General features: G+C 38.9%; 1 protein-coding gene across 1 annotated transcript in view; it reads left to right on the top strand.

Moving 5' to 3' along the window:
• Window positions 1-24,104, top strand: part of GRIP1 (glutamate receptor interacting protein 1) — a 752,861-nt gene that overhangs the window by 522,126 nt on the left and 206,631 nt on the right. Inside the window, exon 2 of the mRNA XM_070370106.1 lies at window positions 18,397-18,477. Within this exon, the coding sequence (XP_070226207.1) occupies window positions 18,397-18,477 (81 nt within the window). The remainder of the gene's footprint in view (window positions 1-18,396; window positions 18,478-24,104) is intronic.

The raw sequence follows: 24,104 nt of genomic DNA, 5'->3' as shown, positions 1-24,104 counted from the left end.
GTATGTAGACAGAGTGTGCATCTCAGCGTTGGGCTGTGTGCAAAGCACTGTCATTGGAGGTACTTTGATGCAACAAATACAAACCCGATTTGTGCAGTTTGTGATAATTATGCATAAAAGATCAGATGAACAAATCATCTCCCTCATTCTAACTAAAACCTTTACAAGGAGCATTAGTTCCAAGCCACCAGAGGGCTCTGAAAGTGGTAATTTAATAAATGGTATCTTAGTACCATAAAAGAATTGGCATTTGCCCACCTGATGTGTCTGGTTTAGGGGACTGAGTTATGCTTCTGGGAGGATTTACCCTATAACATTATAAAGACATGTTTTATACTTAATAGATTTCTTATGTATTTTTCGGATTATTTAGCTAAGCTTTTAAGGAGCCATTTTTAGTGCTCTCAGAGCTCATCTCTAATTAATTCAATTATGTGTGAACAGCAGTGGTTTTGTATTCTGTTATTGGGTTCTGTCTTTTCCACATCAAAAAATGAAAACATATGAAAAAAATTTTAGGTTTTTAAAAACTCTATTCCCATTATTTTGATTCCTACCAAGTAAGATCAAGTAACATGTATTGAATGCCCAAGAGGTCTATGAAAACATACCAGGCCAATGGTATGAGAAACTGATTTTGTTGAGCATGAGATATATACCAAGGTCTTTACACATGCATATTCTCCCAATTAATTCTCATAAGTTTGAAAAATAGATATTGTTATCCCGGTTTAAGGGATGATAAAATCAAGGCTTCTGTAACTTACCCAAAGTAAATACAGAAACCAAACAAATGCCTGGGGAGTTGGTGATGGACAGGGAGGCCTGGCATGCTGTGGTTCATGGGGTTGCAAAGCGTCGGACATTACTGAGCGACTGCACTGAACTGAATGTCTGTAGTGCTTTCTACTTCGCCGTGTTGTATGTTATGGTCAGTCTCTTCAGTTGTGTCCAACTCTTTGCAACCCTACCAGGCTCCTCTGTCCATGGGATTTTCCCAGCAAGAATACTGGAGTGGGTTGCCATGCCCTTCTCCAGGGGATCTTCCTGACCCAGGGATCGAACCCACGTCTCTTGTGTCTCCTGCGTGGGCAGACTGGTTCTTTACTGCTGAGCCACCTTAACTCTCCTCTCTACAAAAGAATTCCCATTCCTCTGTTCGAGTTGTTTGCAGTTCTGTTAGCCAAGAAACATTAGGCCTTGCATGCATGGAATGAAAGCATGGTACCCCCCACCCCCACTATAAACTTTAAGAGAAAAAGCTTTAGATGAAAAATAGAGAATTGCCTCTCTCACCTATTTCCAATTGGCTTATCTTTGCTTATGGCAGGAAAAGCAAATGTGGTCAATGATGTCTTCTTTCTATTTATAAAATTAGTAATAGACTCGTGATTCACAGTCGTGATAAGAGGAGGATGTGTATCCTCATTTAGACAATGTGTATTCAGTCCTGAAGTTTGGTAGAGTTACTCACAACACAGCTAGCCCTCAAATGATTCTGAAGGCTTATAGGATAAGAGTTCAGCCTTTGCTTTATATTTCGTCTCAATTATGCAAAAATATGCAATACAGAAAGGAAATTCTGAGGTCAGAAGAATAAAAGATAAAGGAAACGAGAAAAAGATGTTTTAATTATGCAAATTGCTTGAAGCTTTCTGGTACTTCTCCAACTAGTCTTTTTTCTTTCAATTAAGTTTGTAGATATTTAAAAAAGGTGGAAAAGCTTTCTACTTGGTTTAACAAAGAATTTTTCTGACCAAATAGATTTTTAGCTAAAATTTCTAATACTTGGGATTTCTTAAAGTGTCCCTTGAAATTGTTTCCTACAGAAAAGATGCTGCCAGGAGTAAGCACCAGCACTGCTTACGTATTTCAGTTTTATTATATCTGTTTGCATAAATGGAGTGTTTTTCAGATAATGCACAAATGCTTGCAATACATCCCTAATTGTCAAAGAAGCAAATATCTGAGCTTTATGGTGCCCAGAATAGCCATTACGTGTTGTTTACACTTTCTATCACAATAAATATCAGATGTTCTGTTAAGCTTGTCTTGAGCAAACTAGAAGCCAATAAAAGCTGCTGTTGTACAGTAAAGAAATGTGAAGGCAGGCTGTGCTTGAAATCAGTACCCAAATTGTGCAATAGATCTACACACACATGCATAACCTTTCTAAGCTACTTCTTTATGCAATAACTATGTGGATAGTGCTTGTCCATTGGTAACCACTCCCACCTCTACAATGCCTGCTATGCTGTGCTTGAATTACTCACTTGTGACCACTGAGATCAACTCATTTCTCACATAGCTCTTCTGTTCTTCTACATGCTGTGCACCTTTGTTATGTACTTGTAGGCTGTCTCCAAGAGAAATGACAGTTTCTCTGAAAGCATCTTTGGCTAGAATGTGGCAATCCTAAAAATAGAATTTCAAAGTCCATGAATTACATAAATTATAGCAAAAGTTTGCATATATTTTCTGAAGATTTAAGTTTCTGGAATATTACAAAAGCTTTTCCATCTTGGGCCTTGCCATTAACTCTAAGCTTCTTGTCATTGTACTGCAAGGCTAAATAAGTCACTGGGATAAAGATGGTGGTCTCCAACTTCTCCCGAATGTATTGAATATTTTGCCCTGCAGAACAGGAAAGGAGGGATGTCCTTAGGTTGAGGGTCCTTTCAGATCTCTTGTTATTATGTGTTCTTATTCCTAGTAGTGTTCCTAAATAGATACATATATACAGATGAATATATCTATGAAGTATGTATGTGTATGTATGTATATGCACGTGTTTGTAGATCTTTGTGCTTTTCTCATGTAGCATTGATGTACACTGATCTGGAAAATGTAAACAACATTTACATTGAAAAATGCTGAGTGATTTGCCTGTCAGTATTCAATTTCATAAAACATCTCTGTTTCAAAATATACTGTGGCTCAGAGTTAAATGCTTAGGAGTACTCTTCTAAAGCTTTGACAGTGTGATTTTAAAATACCTTAAGGTGAATTACATGATAGATGAGAGTGAGTCAGAGAAAGTTTCAGTTTTCATAAATGAACCTCCTCTAAGGTCTTATTGCTAATAGAATCCAATATAGTTTTACATGATTACTTTCATGATTGGAGTGTCCCAAAGCAGACCCAAAACTCAATAATGAAGCTGACAAACAGTGATGGAAGGAAAGGTTTCTTTTATTCTAGATGTTTGTGCATGTCAGTAACTCTTTAATTGGAAAATTGGAAGAGTCCTACTGAGTATAATGCTACAAAATCAGTTGAAAATTAAACATTCACATTTTGTAGAGTTGAATTGCATTTTCCTTGTTTGTCCTAATTAACTATGAAAGCTGAATCTTTGCTCAGGCAAGATTTATGGGGAAAAGTCATGAAGTTGATGAAGTAGACATAACCCAAGGAGAGTTAGACAAGCAAGTAATTCATGAGGAAATTGTATGTCTGAATAATTGGTCTCAGAAACAAATGAAGATAATTTGATAATCTTTGGGCTATTAAATCTAGGTACCTAGGTTTTAATTTTTATTTTGCCACTGACAAATTGAGTCATAATAGACCACTTAATATCAGTGAATTTCTCCAACCAGAAATTCAGCATATAGTAGCCCAAGGCCTTGGAAAAAAGATATGTCAAATGTTCACATCTTTATTATGATAGAAGGTGGAAGGACAGGTTTGGGCAACACTCAGATTAGTTTGTTGTGGCCCAATAACAGACTTTCCTCTCCACTAAGGTCTGTTTGTCATGGAGACTCTTTTTATTGAGGCAGTGGGACACTAATGGGAAAAGAATGGTCTTTCCTGTCAGGTAGAATCATGTCTGTGCCACTTATTAGCTGTTTAGCCTGAGATTCAGTTTTCTCATCTGTAAAAATGGGGATAATAATATCTGTGACTATGGAAGAAAATTCCCACCTAAAGGAGTTCATACCTTGGAGATAAGCAGATTGATTATTGCAAGATGGTGCAGTAAGTAATGTCATGGGAACATGTATTTGTTGCTGTGTTGTTGTTCTGTGTTGAATTGATGCTTTTGAACTGTGGTGTTAGAGAAGACTCTTGAGAGTCGCTTGGACAGCAAGGAGATCCAACCAGGCCATCCTAAAGGAAATCAGTCCTGAATATTCATTGGAAGGACTGATGCTGAAGCTGAAACTCCAGTACTTTGGCCACCTAATGCAAAGAACTGACTCATTTGAAAAGACCCTGATGCTGGGAAGGATTGAAGGTGGAAGGAGAAGGGGACAACAGAGGATGAGATGGTTAGATGGCATCACCAATTTAATGGACATGAGTTTGAGTAAGCTCTAGGAGTTGGTAAGGACAGGGAAGCCTGGCGTGCTGAAGTCCATGGGGTCGCAAAGAGTCAGACACGACTGAGCGACTGAACTGAACTGTTGTCCAATCACTCAGTCATATCCAACTCTTTGTGATCCCATGGACTGCAGCACACCAGGCTTCCCTGTCCTTCACTATTGCCCGGAATTTGCTCAAACTCATGTCCATTGAGTCAGTGATGTTATCCAACCATCTCATCCTCTGTCACCCTCTTCTCCTCCCACCCTCAGTCTTTCCCAGCATCAGGGTCTTTTCCAATCAGTCAGCTCTTTGCATCAGGTGGCCACTGTATTGGAGCTTCAACTTCTGCATCAGTCCTTCCAATGAATATTCAAGGTTGATTTTCTTTAGTATTGACTGGTTTGATCTCCTTGCAGTCCAGGGACTCTCAAGAGTCTTCTCCAGCACCACAGTTTAAAAGCATCAATTCACCAGGGCTTCCCTGGTGGCTCAAACGATAAAGAACTGTTGCTGTGGGATCCTTGTTAAGCCTGGTCTGTCACTCTGCTTCTTCATTCACCAGATAGATAAAAGTGATGTAACCACCCCCTCTTGAAAATCAGCTAGTCCTGGTGCTTTGTTTACATAATTGTATTCAGTCCTCACAGCAATTCTATGAAATAGGTACTATTTCCATTGGATAGGTGAGGAAACTGAAGCTCAGAGAGAAGGGACTTGTCCAAGACAACATAACTAATAAGTGGCAGTGCAGTATGAACTACGAAAATTGCTTTATAGTAAAATTCTAGTGTATTAAAAATAAGTTTTGTGTTTTCCATGCAAAAGCTATATCTTGTCTAACACCCTGGTAAGGTTTTGTCTGTGTAATCACCACCTCTCAAGGTAAAACCAGAGAGTCTCTAAAGTACAGCTTTAAATAATGAACATCACAGGCTTCTTGGCTTCTGACAGGCATGATAAATCCTGCTTTAATCATGCATTAAAAACATGTCATCTGTTTGATAAGCAGTCATCTGCTATTGCTTGACCTAGCAATGAATTAATAAAGCAAAATACGTGACAACTCAAGGCATATGTGTGAAATATGTTACTCCCAAGGCATCTAAATGTGATTCTCACTCCAAAGCCCGGGTGGAAAAAGGTGTTGGCTCTAAAATAGTATATAGCAACACTAGCTCACACCTAGAAACTTGACTTAAATCTTGGAATTTTCAAAACTAAAAACCTATCAAAAAGGGAGCCCAGAGATAGGTCCTGAAATGAGCCAAAACCAAAAGAGATGACAGTCTTGGAAAGAATGGCCGATGGGTGCTCATCTGGTTTCCAAAAGTTCTCTGTGAAATTTAGTTTAGGAAAGAGTCCGCGCCTATCTGCCCAATGACCCTGATGCACAGAGCCTCTCCAGAGTCTGAGAACAGAGGTTGCAGCCTCCTACTCTGGAGCCCAGCTATTTGTAGAGGTGGGCTGTAAGAGCCAGAGGGAGAAAAAAGACAGATTCAATCATCTCCATTGCCAACCACACAAGTTATCCCACCATTTTCTTCATTGCGTTGCTCCATGTCACCTGGTCTAAGATCTGTGTTACCCCTCTAGCTGCATGAACACTAATGAAAGGCTTGAAATACTGTAAGCAGCAGGCTCTGAACATGTTGTCTGGAATACAAGGAGAAAATAAGGGTCCCACTACTGATTCATTTTAAGGTGATAAGCCACTTGGAGGAGCCAGTTCATAGTAAATACTCTCTCAGTGAGCATGGTGGGCATAGAGAAGGAGTTTGAGAGATAAATTCAGCCAAATTTCATCTCCTAAAATGCTTAGAACTTCTTGGCTAAAAGGCATTCTTTCAAGTGATTTGTTTATGTTCTGGAAAAGAAAACTGAATCTTATAAAGTAAGCCAAGAATTCATGAGAAGGAAGTAGATTTTAAAACTTCTAGAAATGATACGTTGTTTTCTCAACTGAAACTTTAGGGACTCTTCAAATATAGTTCCAAGTCCCTACCCTGTATCAGTGGTATAGAGTCACCCAGAGTACATCCAGTAGTGACCACTATATGAAAATGTGCCTTTCTTTACACACACACAAACGAACACTGTAAAAAAAAAAGATGTGAATCGAGTTTGGATGAATTTGTGGTAAAGAGCATGTAAGTTAAAGCTTTACTTCTACCCTTTGCTTCCTGGGAACATTTAGGCACCTTATTTCATCTCCCTAAACCTCTGTATCCTCAAATTTTCAGAAGCATTAATTCTACCTATACCTGTGCAGTTACATTGTCATAAATACTGACAATGTAAATGAAGTACTAAGCACAGTGCTAGGCATGTATATGTATGGCCACGTTGTTCAGCAGTGATATAATAGCTGTGCCATTTAGAATTCACCATGGAATCTACCATTAGCCTGGCCAGTTCTTCCTTAAAACCAGGACTGCTTTTGTAAAATGAATTTATCTCTTTTTTTTGCAATTTTAAATATTACTGAGTGGTTGAGATGAAAAAAGATAGATACACATATAAAGGACTTAGGTTCGTGCTGTCACACAGGGAATCCTCAGTAAGTATTTGCCATCATTGTGTGTAGGAGTATCAGTATTATTGACAGAAACTTCTGGTTGACTCAGTTTGCTTTTTTCTTCATGTTATTTGTGTCCCTCATGTACAACCCAGGGCTTCAATCTGAGGTTTACTTTTCCTTCCCTCTACTTTGTGCTCTGATAGCTTCTGGCTTAATCCATTTTCTCCATTACCACAAAGTCTTGTCTCTTGGTGTTTTGATTATTAATGAAAGTAGAATCTCAGTAAAAAATGTTACTTTCCCTCAGCATATTGGAACATTCTTTGGAGTATTCATTCTAAGACCACTGCACACGTCAGTCCGTGAAGGAAGGAGTTGGTGGTCACACGGGGTTTTGACACATGCATGGTCCTCGTTCTGCAGTCAGATCAATGACCCTGGGGAAAGAGTCCGTGCTCCAAGCTCCAAACTATTGCTCTAGCATGCTAGATAAAGAGACAGATTTTCAGCTCCTGTATTGGAAACTGAGTCTGGACAGTGGTGACAATATTTATTTTTCTAGTTTCATTAGGAATTTGTCAGCAGTAGTAGCAGTATCTGATCATTTATTTGTATAATGTAATTTTCCAGCAGTTGACATTTTTTTCCATTTACACAATGCTTGGTTAATGGAAAAGAAAAGAAGAGAAAGAAAGAAAAATACTGAGCCACTGAACCAGGTTGGAAAGTTACCTTAGTTAAAATGTTGTCATGTTCCTGATTGTCAGGGCAGCAGGTGAAGGCTTGAAAGGCTATTTTCATGATAATCAAACCTAGACAAGAATGCTCCACTCCACAGACAAATGTGACTCATTCTTAGTCTTCCAATGACACCCAGCATTTAGTCACACACTGGCACAAATTCAGATCTCTTAGAATAAAGTCATTCAGATTGCGTTTTGCTTCCTCTCATTTTCCCATCAATCTTGACCCTATTCCAGAAACCACTATACTGAAAATTTCTAAATCTAAAAACATTTGCAGTTATATCATGTAAAAGAAAAATTCTTGGAGAGACCTGATTTTACAAAAAGCTCCATCTTTTTGTCTGTAGTTTATATTAGAAATGCAAAAAAAGGCCTAGCGAAGGGGCAAAATAGAGGTGAAGGAGACCAAGATTCAATCCCTGTGTCGGGAAGATCCCCTGGAGAAGGACATGGCAACTCACTCCAGTATCCTTACCTGGGAAATCCCATAGACAGAGGAGACTGGCAGGCTACAGTCCATGGCATCACAAAGAATCACACATGACTGAGAGACTAACACACACACACAAACACACATCCAGATTATTATTCTAATGCTTAGAATTTACTGAATGAAGTGAAGTCGCTAAGTCGTGTCCGACTCTTTGCGACCCCGTGGACTGTAGCCCACCAGGCTCCTCCATCCATGGGATTCTCCAGGCAAGAATACGGGAGTGGGTTGCCATTTCCTTCTCCAGGGGATCTTCCCGACCCAGGGATCAAACCCATGTCTCCTGCATTGCAGGCAGACGCTTTAACCTCTGAGCCACCAGGGAATAAGCCTGAACTTGCTGAACTATGTGTATTTCATAATGTTGAGGTATGAAGAATGTCAGCTGGCATAATATGATGGTCAAGCCAAAGATTTAAAGCAGATACGCTTCTTTATATATAGAAAATATAGAAGCTGTACTAAATTTAAAATTTTTAAGTTTTAAATTGGGATCTGATATGGTAATGAAAATGACTTTTTTGGCATAGAGTCCATTCCTCTAGAAATTTATAGTGATGAGGCCAATCTGTGACTCTTGTTCATCTGTCCTTGCTGGAAACAATACTAGGAAGAAGCATAGGAATTATCATTTGTGATTCAGACTCATGAGCAATAGGAATGCCAGAGGCAGGAAATGTGCAATTTCATGCTCGTTAATTTCAGAGAGGATTTACAAATTAACCTGGCTCCAGATATGACTCTTCCAAAAACCCCACAGGCATCATGGAACAGCAGTTAGCACAGACCACTCCACAAGGTTAACCAGATGCTGGGGGGCCACTGTGATCCTATTTACTCCCAAGTGAAGATCATAGGTCAGGTTCTGTGCTGGAGGCCTTCTTTGCAGACATAAGGAAGTGACTTTGTGTCTGAAGTAAAAAGAGTTTAAGGAGATAGTGCCTTGGAAAATGGAGCTCCCCTGGTGGCTCAGCAGTAAAGAATCCACCAGCCAAGCAGTTTCGATCCCTGGGTCAGGAAGATCCCCTGGAGAAGGAAATGGCAACCCATTCCAGTATTCTTGCCTAGGAAATCCCATGTAAAGAGGAACCTGATGGGCTACAGGTCGTAGGGTCGCAAAGAGTCGGACACGACTTAGTGACTAAACAACCACCACCACAGAAGGTTCTTCTTTCCATGTCCCTGCTTCAAGGTGGAATATGAGTTTTCATTTTCAGCTGTTCTTTACTAGCTTGGGGGTAGGAACTCAATGCTATTTTCTGTCTCCATTTTAAGGTGTAAATTAACTAATCATTATTATTATTACAATCAATCAACTTCTCCAGATAATCTGACCTTAGATGTATCCAGATACCCCTGTAAATCAGCCATGTTAGGACTGTTAAAGAGTTTAAAGTGGATCTGGAGAAGATGAAATTCACTCAAAACCATAGCCTTGGAGAAGTTTTCATTTTCATTTGAGGAATTCATTCCATAGGCAGTTTGATAATTCTGGTATTTGAGGTCTAGGGATAATATTGAAGCCATTTTGCCAGCTTCTTTGTGGGCTGCCAGTGACGCCGTCAGGTAACAGCACAGATGGATCCTCACTACCTGTGCGTTTGCTGTTTTTCAAATCAATTAGAAGCGATCTTTCCAAACTTCTGCTAGTGGTAAAGAACCCTCCTGCCAATGTAGGAGACTTAAGAGACGCAGGTTCAATCCCTGGTCAGGAAGATCCCATGGAGAAGGAAATGGCAACCCATTTCAGTATTCTTGCCTGAAGAATTTCAAGGACTGTGGAGCCTTGCGGGCTACAGTCCATAGGGTCACAGAGTCGGACAGGACTGAAGCGACTTAGCACAGAATACCAAACTTTAACGTGTGTAGAGATCATCTGGAGATTTCATTAAATGCAGGCTCTGATTGCATAGGTCTGAATGAGGTCTGAGATTCTCCATTTCTGATAAGCTCCTGCTGCTGCTGCTGCTAAGTCGCTGCAGTCGTGTCCGACTCTGTGCAACCCCATAGACGGCAGCCCACCAGGCTCCGCCATCCCTGGGATTCTCCAGGCAAGAACACTGGAGTGGGTTGCCATTTCCTTCTCCAATGCATGAAAGTGAAAAGTGAAAGTGAAGTCGCTCAGTCGTGTCCGACTCTCAGCGACCCCATGGACTGCAGCCTACCAGGCTCCTCTGTCCATGGGATTTTCCAGGCAAGAGTACTGGAGTGGGGTGCCATTGCCTTCTGATAAGCTCCTAGGTAATGCCAATGCCTTCATCTGTGAACCTCATTTTGAGTAACAAGGTGTTGGATAATGGAGCAGTGAAGGAGACAGATGGTCTTATAAGACAGGCCAGTAGCAATACGGGTGTATGGTTGATATTCTTTTTAGCTGTAATATTGAATTCCTGAGATGGTGATGTGACTGTGATTAATATAATTTTAGAGGACAGTCTGTCATTGTGAAGAAACCACCAGACATTCGTTTTTAAAATGAATTTGTTCTGTTGAATGACTGTTTTTTTTAATGTTCAAAATCAAAAGACCTGATCCCCTTTAAGAATATAAAGTACCAGGTGTAAGGAAACCTGCTGAGTCAAGAATAGACAATGAAGCCGTGCAGACAAAACAAATGACCAAAGAGAGGAGGAAATAGAAGGTTGGAGAGAGGAAATCATCTCCTAATAGGAAAGAGACTGTAATGGAAAAACACGCTACCTTCTGCCTCCTACCTTCAAGCTCAGATCATTCTTGCTCCCTTCTGCTTTAAACCTAGTTGTGTGGATCACTTTATCCCATTAGGGAAGGAAATGAAGTCAATTCATTCTCAAGAATTCATGCCAAAGCAATAGCGCTAAAGCCTATGTAGCACCCAGAATCCTCTGACTCTAGGGAAGATTAAGGGTGTACATTTCATTTGCCCTAGAAAAACAGGGTCATTTTAATCAGGAATTAAGAACTGTTTCAGATTGCAGAAGGATATTTGGCCATATGATTCTGTTTGCATTTCTTTAAATTATGCAGGACCCTATGCTTGTAGTTATATCTTGTTTTGATAAGTGGAGAAAGACAGGATTAAGGTCTGTGATCAAAACCTTGTGCCAGCCAGCCCTCAGGGAATCTTGCTTAAATTTTAGAGTAAGCCATCAAACCAGCAAGGCAGAAACTGAACTAGAGGTCTGATGTAAAAAAGAGAGAAACATATTATCTCTGGCTGCTTTTTGGCTCCATTGTCAATCTCGGTTTCTACTACAGAAGTGACAATGGAGCCAAGAAACCACCGGAGATGAAATGCAAATGAATGTCTGTAGCTCTGTGCAATGTGCTCCCATTTCGTAACAAGGATGAGCTGCACTGTCTTAGGGCCACAGTTTATCAACTGTTTTCAAGAGTAAAGACGCTTCTTTGTCTGAGTTTTATATCATGAATATATGTTGAATTTTATCAAATGCTTTTTCTGAATCTTTTGTGATAGTAGTTCTCTTTATCTCCTTCATTCTGTGAAATTTTCTGAATTGCAGTAACTGATTTTCACATGTTAACAATGTTAACAATGTATGCCTATTCAATATAACCCAACTGAATGTGATGAATTATTTCTTTAAAAAATTTTTTTTATAGATTTGTGTCTGTGTGTGTGTGTGTGTGTTAGTCACTCAGACATATCTGACTTTTTGTGATCCCCTGGACTGTAGCCCACCAGTCTCCTCTATCCATGGGATTTTCCAGGCAAGAATACTGGAGTGGGTTGCCATTCCCTTCTCCAGGGGATCTTCCCAAGCCAGGGATCGAACTTGTGTCTCCTGCATTAGCAGGCAGATTCTTTGCTATCTGAGGCACCAGGCAAATTTTTAAAATATATTTTGTTAGTTTTTTATTTTGCTTGTCCTGTTTTAGATGCACAGTGCTGTGATTTTTCTTCCTTATACTATTTTGTCTTTTCTATCAAGACCATGTTGATTAAACTTTAAAAAAGAGAAAGAGAGAAACAGCCCACCTATAATATATTCCTGCTGGGCTGGAGTAAGATGTTCACAGAACCCAAATACTGAAAAGATTATGGTTCCACACCACACAAAACTTCCAGGTTAACTGGCAATTAACATCGCTTGTTTCTTGATTTTTCTGATTGCAAAATTCTGTATTAATTCATCGCAATGTAACTTCCTTTCTCCTCCTGTTCCCACCTCCACCGGTACCGTAAGCCCTTGCCTATTTCTCTCCTCAGCTAATGAAGTATATGCTCCAGTCTCAATCCTGGGAAGTAATAAGGATTCCTCCATCACCATTCCACTTAAAGTCTCATTGTCATATATCCACTTTCTTAGTTTGCACATGTGCTGTGCTTAGTTGTATTCAACTCTTTGAGACCCCATGGACAGAGGAGCCTGGCGGGCTACAGTCCAGGGCTACAGTCTGTAGCCCGCCAGGCTCCTCTGTCCATAGGGATTCTCCAGGCAAGAATACTGGAGTGGATTGCCATGCCCTTTTCCAAGGAATATTCTCAACCCAGGGATCAAACCCAGGTCTCCCACATTGCAGGCGGATTTTTTACTGTCTGAGCTACCAAGGAAGCCCAAGAACACTGCAGTGGGTACCCTATCCCCTATTCCAGGGGAACTTCCCGACCCAGGAATCAAACCGAGGTCTCCTGCATTGCAGGAAGATTCTTTATCTGCCGAGCTACCCAGGAAGCCCTCGCACATAGTAGGCACTAAAATTTGTGAAATGCAATCAAATTCTATGGACACATTACTTCCTTCATAGTGGAAGTCATTTTGTTCAATCACGAAAAACAGTTTTCTCCCCTGCTCTTAACGATGTACATGAGCGTTGTGGCATGAGCTGGCTGTCTCCCTGCTGCTAGGAAATGGTCATAATGTGTAATTGCACAAAATGCCTCTTTTTTTTTCCTAATCAAGAAGTTGAGGGATCTGCTGGCTTAGCAGGTGCCTCGATTGTGCATAATTGTTAGAAATTGTTTAGCATAGGCTGATTAGTCTCAGCCAAAGGAAATTTAATTTTTTTTTCAACAAAGCCCTGAACACAGCTAGAGAGTCTTAAAACTATAGTCATATCTGGTTCCTCTGGGAAAAAGCCCAGACTCAGAATGGGAGAAGTAGAAGATGGAGACAAGGACTAGCCTGATTACACATGGGTGGTATTTGATGCTAGGCAACCGTTCAAGGTTACAAGAACATGAGGGGACATGAGTCCCTTCCTCAAGATGGGATTCTCCCAGCTCCAACCTGAGCTTTGGTCATGATGCAGAATGAAGCCCTGCTTCTTGGGTGCCTGCTGTTTGCTTGCCAAGTTTGTAAATACCAGCTTCACTTGGAACATGTAATCAAAACAAATGATCTGTGTTTGCCCCTCCTGTGTTTAGTACATAAGGAGACTGGTCAAATTAGGAGGAATGGGAGGGACAGATGGTCCCCCCATTGTTCAACTTCTGTTTTAAGTATATGCTTGACTAAGCCCTTTCTGTCTCTGTCACAGTGTCCATTCTCCATTTAATGGAGGGCATTTTCCCTAGCCTCTTAGGGGTGTCACCATAAAGGGGACCCATGCTCTTTCTTGTTATGACCAGTGACAGTGGGCAGCCATCATATGTGACAGTGATTATCTAGCTGCTATGATGCCATTTTAAAAGGCCAACAGTTCTTTAAAAGGCCAATACCCTGTGATGCCCTTGATGATTACTTGCCACGTTGACTCACTTGCTGAATGCCTTCTTTGTCCTGTAGCAACTTTCCATAAGGATCCCTTGTTAATAATCATAAAGTCAAGGTGGGAAGTCTGGTATAAAAATTGGAATTCTTTTGTTTAAAGGCATTATGTTAAAGGTTACTCAATAAACCTTCTGTAGTCTGAATGGAAATTAAAGGAAATATATTTCAATATTATTTTTATAAATAGTCACAAATTTTGAACATGCAATAAGGCAATACTTAATAACTAGTAGATGGTGATATGGCTTTAAAACGAATAGGTGTAAACCTAGAAAAAGAAATCAGAGGGAGGAGGGAGGTTAGTTAATAACAAGTATTTGACTTTCTTCAGGTTGCTTGTTTACAATAAATGCTCTAATTTGAAAAGTTAAATACAATTTAATTGTCTATCAGCAAATGTTTAATGAATGCATACTAGGGGATGGGCACTGTCCTAGAACTATCTATAGATTGACTCCTTTTTTGTTATTTCACCTATTTTTTAATTCACTTATGGAATTAGTTGGAACTTGAAAGCCTATTTAGTGTCTTCCTGATAAAAAGTATTAACACAAATCTTGTAATTCACTGAAACTTTTGAGCCCTTTACTAAGCAACAGTGAATTAATTGTATTGGCATTTATTTTATTTTTTACATTTTAAATTGAAATATAGTTGATTTACAATGTTGCTCTAATTTCTGTTGTACAGCCAAGTGACTCATTTATAAACATATGAACATTCTAATTTTATATTCTTTTCCATTATGGTTTATCCCAGGAGACTGGATATAGTTGTCTGTGCTATACAGTAAGCTCCTATTGTTTATCCATTCTAAATGTAACAGTGTGCATCTACTAACCCCAGACTCCCAGTCCATCTCTCCATCCCCCGCATTGGCAACCACAAGTCTGTGAGTCTATTTCTGTTTTATAGATAGACTCATTTGTGTCCTATCTTAGATTCCACAAAGGTGATATCAGATTATATTTATCTTTGTTTGACTTCACTCTGTATGAAAATTTCCAGGTCCATCCTCATCTCTGCAAATGGCACTATTTCTTTTCTTTTTATGGCTGAGTAATATTCCATTGTATTTGATTCGTGCAAAAGTAATTGCGGTTTTGCATTGTTGAACTTTGCCATTTGATATTACAATCCATTATTAAATGTGGTTATATTATACATCATTTTAATGTGCATTTCTTGCTTTATGTTTTTGTACTAATGACTTATTAAACTATGGAAATGATGTTAGACAAAAAAATATTTTTTCTCTTATTCTGTGCAACAACAACAAACCATTTCTTGATTGAATTGTGACATGCAGTGAAAAGTGGATTTTACAGGACAACTGGCAATGATTAGCTCAATGGATGAACCAAGAAGAAGCACTTCTGAAAGCCAAACATGCACCAAAAAAAGGTCATGGTCACTATTCAGTGATCTGCTGCTGATCTGATCCACTGCAGCATTCTGAATCCCGGCAGAACCATTACATCTGAGAAGTATGCTCAGCAAATCAATGAGATGCACCAAAAACTGCAATGCCCGCAGCTGGAATTGGTCAACAGAATGGGCCCAATTCTTCTCCACTACAGTGCCCAACTGCACATCACGCAAGCAACGCTTCAAAAGTTGAACAAATTAGTCTACAATGGTTCGCCTATTCGACTATATTCACCTGACCTCTTGGCAACTGACTACCACTTCTTCTAGCATCTTGATAGCATTTTGCAGGGAAAATGCTTCCACAGCCAGCAAGAGGCAGAAAATGCTTTCCAAGAGTTCTGGAATCCCAGGACACCAATTTTTACACTACAAGAATAGGCAAACTTATTTCTCTTCGGCAAAAATGTTTTGATTGTAATGGTTCCTATTTTGATTAATAAATATGTGTTTGAGCCTAGTACTAATGATTTAAAATTCACAGTCTGAAGCCACAATTACATTGGTACCAACCTAATATTACAGAGGTATCAGCCACTGATTCATTCAGTGTCTTCCCTCCATTTCTATTTTCAAAGTTTGAGTCAAGATTTGACTTGGAATAAATCACATCAAGAGAACTGATGCCCATTCTCTGATGGGTAGGTTTTTATAAAAGACCTATGATACCTCCTAGGGGTTTAAATTAAACAGATGTTCCTGGGAAAAGTTTCTTTAAAAATAAATGTTAAAAGGTGCCATGCTGCTCTGTTGCTGTGCTCACCTTAACTCTCCTGATGAAGGTTGCCAAGATTCTGCCTCATTTGCATTAGGAATTATTGCCTTCATCCTGACTGACTTCAGAAACCTATTCTTAGATAATATCGAACTTATTTTGGTCTGATCCTTCAACCAATGCAAATTTTGGCTTCTAGGTAATTGTTTACTTTCATCTGTGCTCGATAAGGACGGTCTTAACACTGGAGTGCGGTCAGGGGCTGGGCAATGGATAAGCAGAGGCTGGCCAGGTGGCCATCTATAATTCAGTTTCAACCTTTTAAGGATGTGCATAACTAGACTATTTCAGCTCTAAATCAAGGAAATGGTTCTCCAGTATAAGTAAGAAAACAGTTTTGCCAGGGTTGACTACTTCTATAATGCAAACTAGGTAACTTTCTAAAGACATAGCTCCTTAAAATAGAGCATCAAATACAAAGCACCCCAGAGTCTCCTGGTCAGATCTCTTACTGCCCTGTAAGAAAATCCAGCACTGGATTCAACTCAAGACTTTAACTGGCTAGAGTCTAGACAAATTGAAAACTTGAGAAAGCCTTTAGGCTTCCAAGATGCTGTCCCTGAAACTGATTGTTGTGATCTCTATCTCCTGACTCAGTGCTCTGTAATCAAATACATGGTTTCAAAGCTTTAGATAATGAAAAGAAATACATTTTTAAATTGGTTTTATAAAGAATCCAGATTTTAGCATATAGTAAGTTTGGTTAAGCATATGGCCTGGTTAGTAAGTCAGTATTGTGAGAGAAGAGTTCAGATACGCAGGTGGGCATGGAATGGCAAAGACTTATGTAATATAAGGCAGGCATTTTGTTTTGTGGTTTGTGTTTATCCTCAAAATCGCATTTACAAAGAGAAGAGTCAGAGATCTAGGCTATTGCTTCATAAGCAAAAGTGATACTGTTGATTGTACTGATATCTGAACGTTGGTGGTTTGTCTTTATGGTTGAAAGAATATAAAGAATTGTGTGACAAATGGAATATAAACATGAAACAGCATGACTGCCGTTTTTTAAGTTAATTGTAGCTTACAGTAGTGTTAATCTTTCCTTTTTGTCATTGCTTACAAAGACCTGGTTAGTTTTATGAAGAAATCATGAATCATTTCAACCAGAAGTATATCCTAAAGAGGAATTGAGTTCCTCAATTTTGCAACATGAACTACTTAGTTGGGAGAGTTAATGTTTTCAGATGACAAAAGCTTGTTGCTGAATTAAATCCTTGTTATATTTAATAGTTTGCATATATAATATAATGCTGTTTTTAATCCTTTAATGATTTCTTGTTATAACAACAAAGCAACCTGAGAGTATGACCAGAAGTAACCTTTGGGTCATCTAGCTTGAGTAGATCTACTAGGTAATTATTGTACATTGTATCTACTCAGGCTGTATACATCCTATGCTTGAAAATGTTTAATGTCACTCAGACATCTCTTTTACTCTATACAAATGTCCTATGCTGACTAAAAAGAATATTTCCTTTCCATTTCACTCTAATATTTGCCATCCTGGATCATTACTCCTATATTCCAAGTCAGACTAAATCCTTTCCTAGATTAAAAAAAATCATTTTACTTAGAATTTGATGGATCCATCGCTTGTATGGTTTTTTTCACCTAATGTTTTGCTCATTCAGCTTCTTGACTAACTGTCACAGATGCACTGAGCTTTAGTTCTTCTGTCTCTTCAGCTGATCTTTCTCTGGTTCTCCAAGTTATTTCCATCTCTTTCTAAGAGGGCGAATCAGCTCATTGCAATATGTGTCTTCTTTTCCCAAACCATCTTTCCTTCTCTGTTCTTAACCTAGCTTCTGTGGTCTTATTCCGAATGTCCCTTTCCCTTTATTTTCCACTGGATGCCCATTCATACTTTCAGTAGGAACCCACTAATTCTGTGTGTCTTTATTCCCCTGCAATACTAATACTCTGTCATCTGCTTCTCTGAAATATAATATTTCTTTTCCTTTCCTTTGTTCTTCTACTAGCTTATTCTTAGTGCCCATTGAGCCCTTTTACTCCTTCCTTGTCTTCCTTCCTTGTCTTCCTGTTACTGATATTCATGGATATTTATTTATCAATGAATATAGGTGACAGGCAAATCATCTGTACACTGTTTTTACACACTTCTTACCATTCTATGCCTTCGTGTGCATTATAGCTTGATCCTGACAATCCTCAGAGATGGGTGTGAACGCATATCCCTCTTTCATAGGGGAGTAAACTGATGTTCAGAGCATATTTAAATGACTTGACCAAGTCCCATGGCTAAACCCAGGTTAGGACCCAGGTCTACAGACTCTTTCTACCATACCATACCACCTGTCTCTGGCAGAAGGATTGCAATCCATTGAAAGACCTTCACTACAGTAGAAACTGGATGGAAATTAACCAAAGCCTTCATTGTACCTTTGCAGATGAGAGTCCCTACACTAAATCCGCCAGCCAGACAAAGCCGCCTGATGGAGCATTGGCTGTGAGGAGACAGAGCATCCCAGGTTAGACCAGACTGTTGGATTTTTCAGCTGTTTTACTTTTGATCCCTGTTATTTGGTGACCTGAATAGTTCCAACTTGGTTTAAAAAAAAAAAAGGCAATGCTATCTCATAGAATGGAGACTGCCTTCTATACAACTTGTTCAAAAAACATTCATGAAAGCAAGATTCTGGAAAAGCTTGCCAACTTGTGAAAATTCATCTTGTGTGCAAATCCTTTGTAAAATGACTTGAATTTATATCAGCTCTCGCTCATTGACTTACTTTCACCTCTGTTTTCAGGAAATGATTCTCACAGCAGCATCTATCCCTTTACTAAGGCAAACCCAGCCAAACAAAGTGGTTCAAAATTGCTGTGGCAGATCATATATATGCTGAATAACAAATTACTCCTTTCTTCTTGTCTCTTTGAACTTGGATTTACTTCCACTGAGCAATTCTTGTAAAATTCTGGGACTTTGTTTCTTTAGGAAGCTGTGATGAGGTTTCTTGTAATACAGTATATAATACCTTTTTTCCTCCACAAAATATTTTGAAGAAATATCTTCTAATGTCTTTACCTCCAAACTTCCATAGTTGGAAATTTTGAATTTGTGAATGACACACATTCTAAAATAAATGTAGGAAGGAAATTGAAAATATTATTCAATCTTTATCTGAATTAGGTGATTCATGGAAAACCTCTTATGGTAGCAACTGTCCTTAAGAGAAGTGTTAAAAGCATAAGTACATTGAGTATCAAAAGTATAGTACACTTAGTATCAAAAATAATGCCTGTCTGTATTAAATACAAGTAAACTGAGTACAGCTAAAGTTTAGTGGCAGGATTTTAGAGTGCAGTAGTTTGACAACTCAAGATAAAACAAAGCAGTGTTTCGAACATTAAATTGGATGCTTTGGCAAATCTGTCAGTAAAGGGAGAATTTTCCACTTGAGCAAAGAGCAAGACAAGTCCAGTTTCTGCCCTGTTCATGATTATTACTTATAAGAACTACCTGTGGTTATTTCTTCTTATTATGAAGACTTTGATTTATTATGAAAGTACATGGCTTATAAAGAGGCATATTGTGAATGATCCATATCCTTGTTTGTGTGCTTTGAAGATTCTAAAGTAATTTGAAACCTCTAATTATATGGCTTCACCCAGTGCTGAGATTTCTTCTATTCCAACCTATAAAATTTCATTCTTAGTGCTGGTCATGTTTAGAAAAACTACTGCAATCAGCTATGGGCCATCTTCTCTGCTTTCTCCTTGTCAGCAATAAGGAAGTCCTGAAAGTTTGAAATTCAAGAATGCCAGTTATCTATCAATTCCTTTTCAGCTTCTCTAATTAGCTGGTACTCAGTAATCCTCTGCTGGGAGGGGTAAAGAGACTTCCCATTGTCCTTTCCACTTTATATGGTACTAAACAAAAGCACTGACTGTGTGTATGCGTGCTTGGTCATTCAGTTTTGTCTGAATCTTTGTGATCCCATGGACTGTAGTCCATCAGGCTTATCTGTTCATGGGATTCTCTAGGCTAGAATGCTGGAGTGGGTAGCCATTCCCTTCTCCAGGGGGTCTTCCAGAGACAGGGATCAAACCAGGCTCTCCTGCATTGCAGGTGGATTCTTTACCATCTGAGCCACAAGGGAAGCCCTGAACTAGTCTCATATTTTCCTTTCATGGGTTTTCCAGTGTTACGTACTAAATTACAACACAAGTTTATGGGCCAGGTTTTACCTTAAAATCAGTAAGTAGTTTTTAAAGTTACATGTTAGGTACACAGAAGTTGTTAATTACAATCCTTAGTTCATGACACACAGTGATTCTTCGTAAAAGAATTTTTCCTTTTGTTCTTCCTTATGTCACGTTTTTTTTTAATTGGTAGGTTTTTTGTTTTTGTTTTTGTTTTCTGGCTGTGCCACACAGCACATGGGATCTTAGTTCCCCAACCTGGGATGGAACCTGCACCTTCTCCATTGGAAGCAGAGTCTAAGCCATTGGACCCCCTAGGGAAGTCCCTTATATCAATTTAAAGTTACTGAAATCAAGGAACCTTTTTTTTTTAATAGCATCAGAGATTATTTTCCTGGAGTTTGAACATGAACAAACACACTTTTGTTCTTTCTTAAAAGGTATCAGCCAAAAGGGTTGGACGTCTTCAAAATCCTCTTAATTATTTAGAACAGTTCAAGAGAAAAAGGAGTTCACCAGCCAGAAGGCTAAGAAACCAAAGTGGTTAATAGGTGAATATGACTTCCTGTTACATCTTAAGGAGAAAATTTAGGAACTTTTTGGAAACTGCTTCTTGACTGAGTTCTGACAATTGGAGTTCTAAACTTCTACTGTCTTACTTAAAAATACTTGTTAATTCTTGTGCTGGTGAGAGAGAGAGAGACTGCAAAAGAGAGAAATGCACAGAGACCTGGAAAATGCACCCTCTTTATTGTTTGCTGAAAAAATCCCCAGGTGTCCTCCTGATAAATTAAGGTCAACACCAGACAGCTAACAGAGCAAAGTGCAAGTTCACAGCCTTTGTTCTTCTGTGCTCACCTCCCAACCTTACTTCCCTCAAGAGTATCATTACCACCCTAGTGGCAAGGAAAGATGTGTCTAGGCGAAAAATGAACCAGCGAACTGAAAGAGACCTTTAAAAAGGCTTGGACCCTCTACTAGCCCCTGGATCTTCTCAGTAAAAGGCATTTCTCAGGGCAAGTGCAGTCCTGGGGCCATTTTGGTGCCCCATTTGCTAGGGAGTAAGCAAACACTCAGAAGCTGAAACTATAAAGGAACTGTGGCTTTTCCTCACATTTCTTCCCAGTGAGCCAATGATGGTGATTGAATTTAACCATTCATGTGAGCACTCTCTCTGATGGAGGGACTGGAGGAAGAGTACAAGGTAGTAGAAAGCATATTAAAGTTCTTTATAAAAGTTTTTATGAAAGATTAAGCTGTTCTTTTAAACTAATTCTATAGAAACCTAATGCTTCCTGGAATAAATATTTGTAAACATACACATAAACATAGAGAAGATTTCTTAACATTGGTTCCACTATTCCCATGGCATAATAAAGGGTAACTTTTAATAATTCTGACCCAGAGAAGTAACCTTGAATGTTAACAGAAATATAATTTGTTTTTCATTCATATCAAAATTCACTACTGCTGTCTAAACTTGAAATTGTTACAGCAATTATTTTATAATCACAAGTCAAATATGTGTCTTTCATTAAATGACAATTCTAACTGTAAATCCTTTCATCCCTCTGCTATCTCTTCTCAAAAAAGAGAATAAATTAAACATCTCTTAGGAGCAAAATGCATTTGCTTTGGATAAAGGGGAAATGCATTTTTCATGTTATTTGGGAACTTGTCATTTTAATCATGTCTCTTATGGCATCATGAGTAAAAAAAGATTTTTTGGTCTTTCATAACGTTTTATAAAATTTTTAGTAATGATAATAGTGGAAAAGAAATGACATTACTGTCTCTATGACACTAAAGTTTAAATTTAGATTAAAAATTTAACATTCTGTTAAAAAAATTTTAACCTTATTTCTACTCATATTCTTTTTCAAAGAGAAGATGAATTCCAAGTATTTTGAACTAGCAGATTCTATTCCACATCTATGGTTATTTAAAAAAATCTGTCAGTCTAATCTTCCTTTGTTTGAAAGATTACTGGTAAATCAAAGTTTGACCACATGGGAGGGTTTGTCCAAATTATTGCAGACTCTTGTTTTAACACATTTTATAATAATTTGTGGCTTATTTAATCATGTCTATCTAATGTTCATGAAAAGACAGGATACCACACTAGACCTGAAAACCTAGTTAATGTATTATTTATTTGATTTACCTCCTTTTTCCAGGTAGTATGGCTTTCTTTGCTTATTTTTGTCATGACAAAGACTTTGGGGCAATTCACAAAAGCAGGAAGAAGTCAAGTGTTCATATCTATTGCACTTCCAAACTCTTGGTGCCCCAGGAAAATTATCTTAACTCTGTAGCCAAAATGAGACCTCAAAATTTTGTGTAAGAATTTTTTTTCTCCTAGAGTATGAGAAAAGACATTTATCAATTTGGTCGTAATAGGATAAAGATGATATATCTTTCTTGTATCTCACATTTGGGTGTTTGCAGAGGATGTACAGATTGAGAGTCTGAAATGTTAATCAGCCTAAGATCTGTACACATACACTGTTTCAAATACATCCAGGAAGTATCGCTGCTGCTGCTGCTGCTGCTGCTGCTGCATCACTTCGGTCCGACTCTGTGCGACCCCATAGACGGCAGCCCACCAGGCTTCCCCATCCCTGGGATTCTCCAGGCAAGAACACTGGAGTGGGTTGCCATTTCCTTCTCCAATACATGAAAGTGAAAAGTGAAACTGAAGTCACTCAGTCGTATCCAACTCTTCGCAACCCCATGGACTGCAGCCCACCAGGCTCCTCCGCCCATGGGATTCTCCAGGCAAGAGTACTGGAGTGGGGTGCCATTGCCTTCTCTGAGGAAGCATCAACACCTACTGAAAAATCAAAGTGTAGAAAATAATACAGTGACCTTGGCCCCACAGAGAAGCTGGCAACCTTGAATTAAGAGGGAAGGACAGGAATTTTTAAAGTTCTGCCCTCTCTGTTCAGCATTTTCCTCTTTGTTAACATACAATTTGACGCTTCATTGGTCTAAATTTTCATTATTACAGCAGATATATAGAGTGACATTTACACTAGGATTTTATAGCTCTAATACTGTTCAGGTGGGTGAAGGGCATTTCCTCTGATTTTCAGGCCTAGTTCTCTGCCTGGTTCCACCATTGAGCCACTCCAAGAAATAGAGCATGTCTCACTAATGGGAAACCAGTCAGTTGACTCAAGCAAGTGCGTCATGTCATACAAAGCATGGTGCTGCACAGTACATATGCCCATCAAGTCGTCACATTGTACACTTTAAATGGTTTATGGCTTTGTCAGTTACATCTCAATAAAACCAGGGCAATGGAGGTAAAGGGCCATTATGTTTGCAATGTACACTCAAATAATGCAAAAAAAAGAGAGAGATGTCTCTGTGTGTGTGTGTGTGTGTGTGTATGAAGGATATCAAGGAGTGAGTGCTTTATAGTGTTCCTGTAGCTCTCAGACAATTTTAAAATCATTTCAAAAATTAAAACTTAAAGGAAAAAAAGGCATGAGGGACTTCCCTGGCTATCCAGTAGTTAAGACTCTGTACTTTCACTATGGGGGCATGAGTTTGATCCCTGATTGGGGAACTATTAATAAGATCCTGCATGCCACACAGCATAACCAAAAAAGAAAATTAATAATAAATAAATTCTTTTTAAAAAATGGTGCTAGGGTGCTGCAGATGTTGCCCAAAGATGCTGAATCAAACTCTGCTCTTAGTGAGGGGATCACCCATATGGGAATATGCCAAGAGGCAAGCTTCTCAGCTGCTCAGTCGGGCTGTCCCCACATCCTCCAAGACATCCCAGTGGGCCCAGGTGAGGACTGTGGGGACCACAGTATAGGGAGTCTCCTGCCAGAGCAGCATCAAGACCAACAGTCAGCATCAAGAACTCAAAACAGTGATACAAGTGTTGTAATTACTGAATATTTAAGAAATTGTCAAAGGTATATCACTTCTTTAG

Source organism: Bos mutus, chromosome 5 (assembly GCF_027580195.1).
Source record: "Bos mutus isolate GX-2022 chromosome 5, NWIPB_WYAK_1.1, whole genome shotgun sequence".
NCBI lineage: Eukaryota > Metazoa > Chordata > Mammalia > Artiodactyla > Bovidae > Bos > Bos mutus.
Note: the sequence above shows the minus strand (reverse complement) of the source record. Positions and strands in the feature narration are given on the sequence as shown.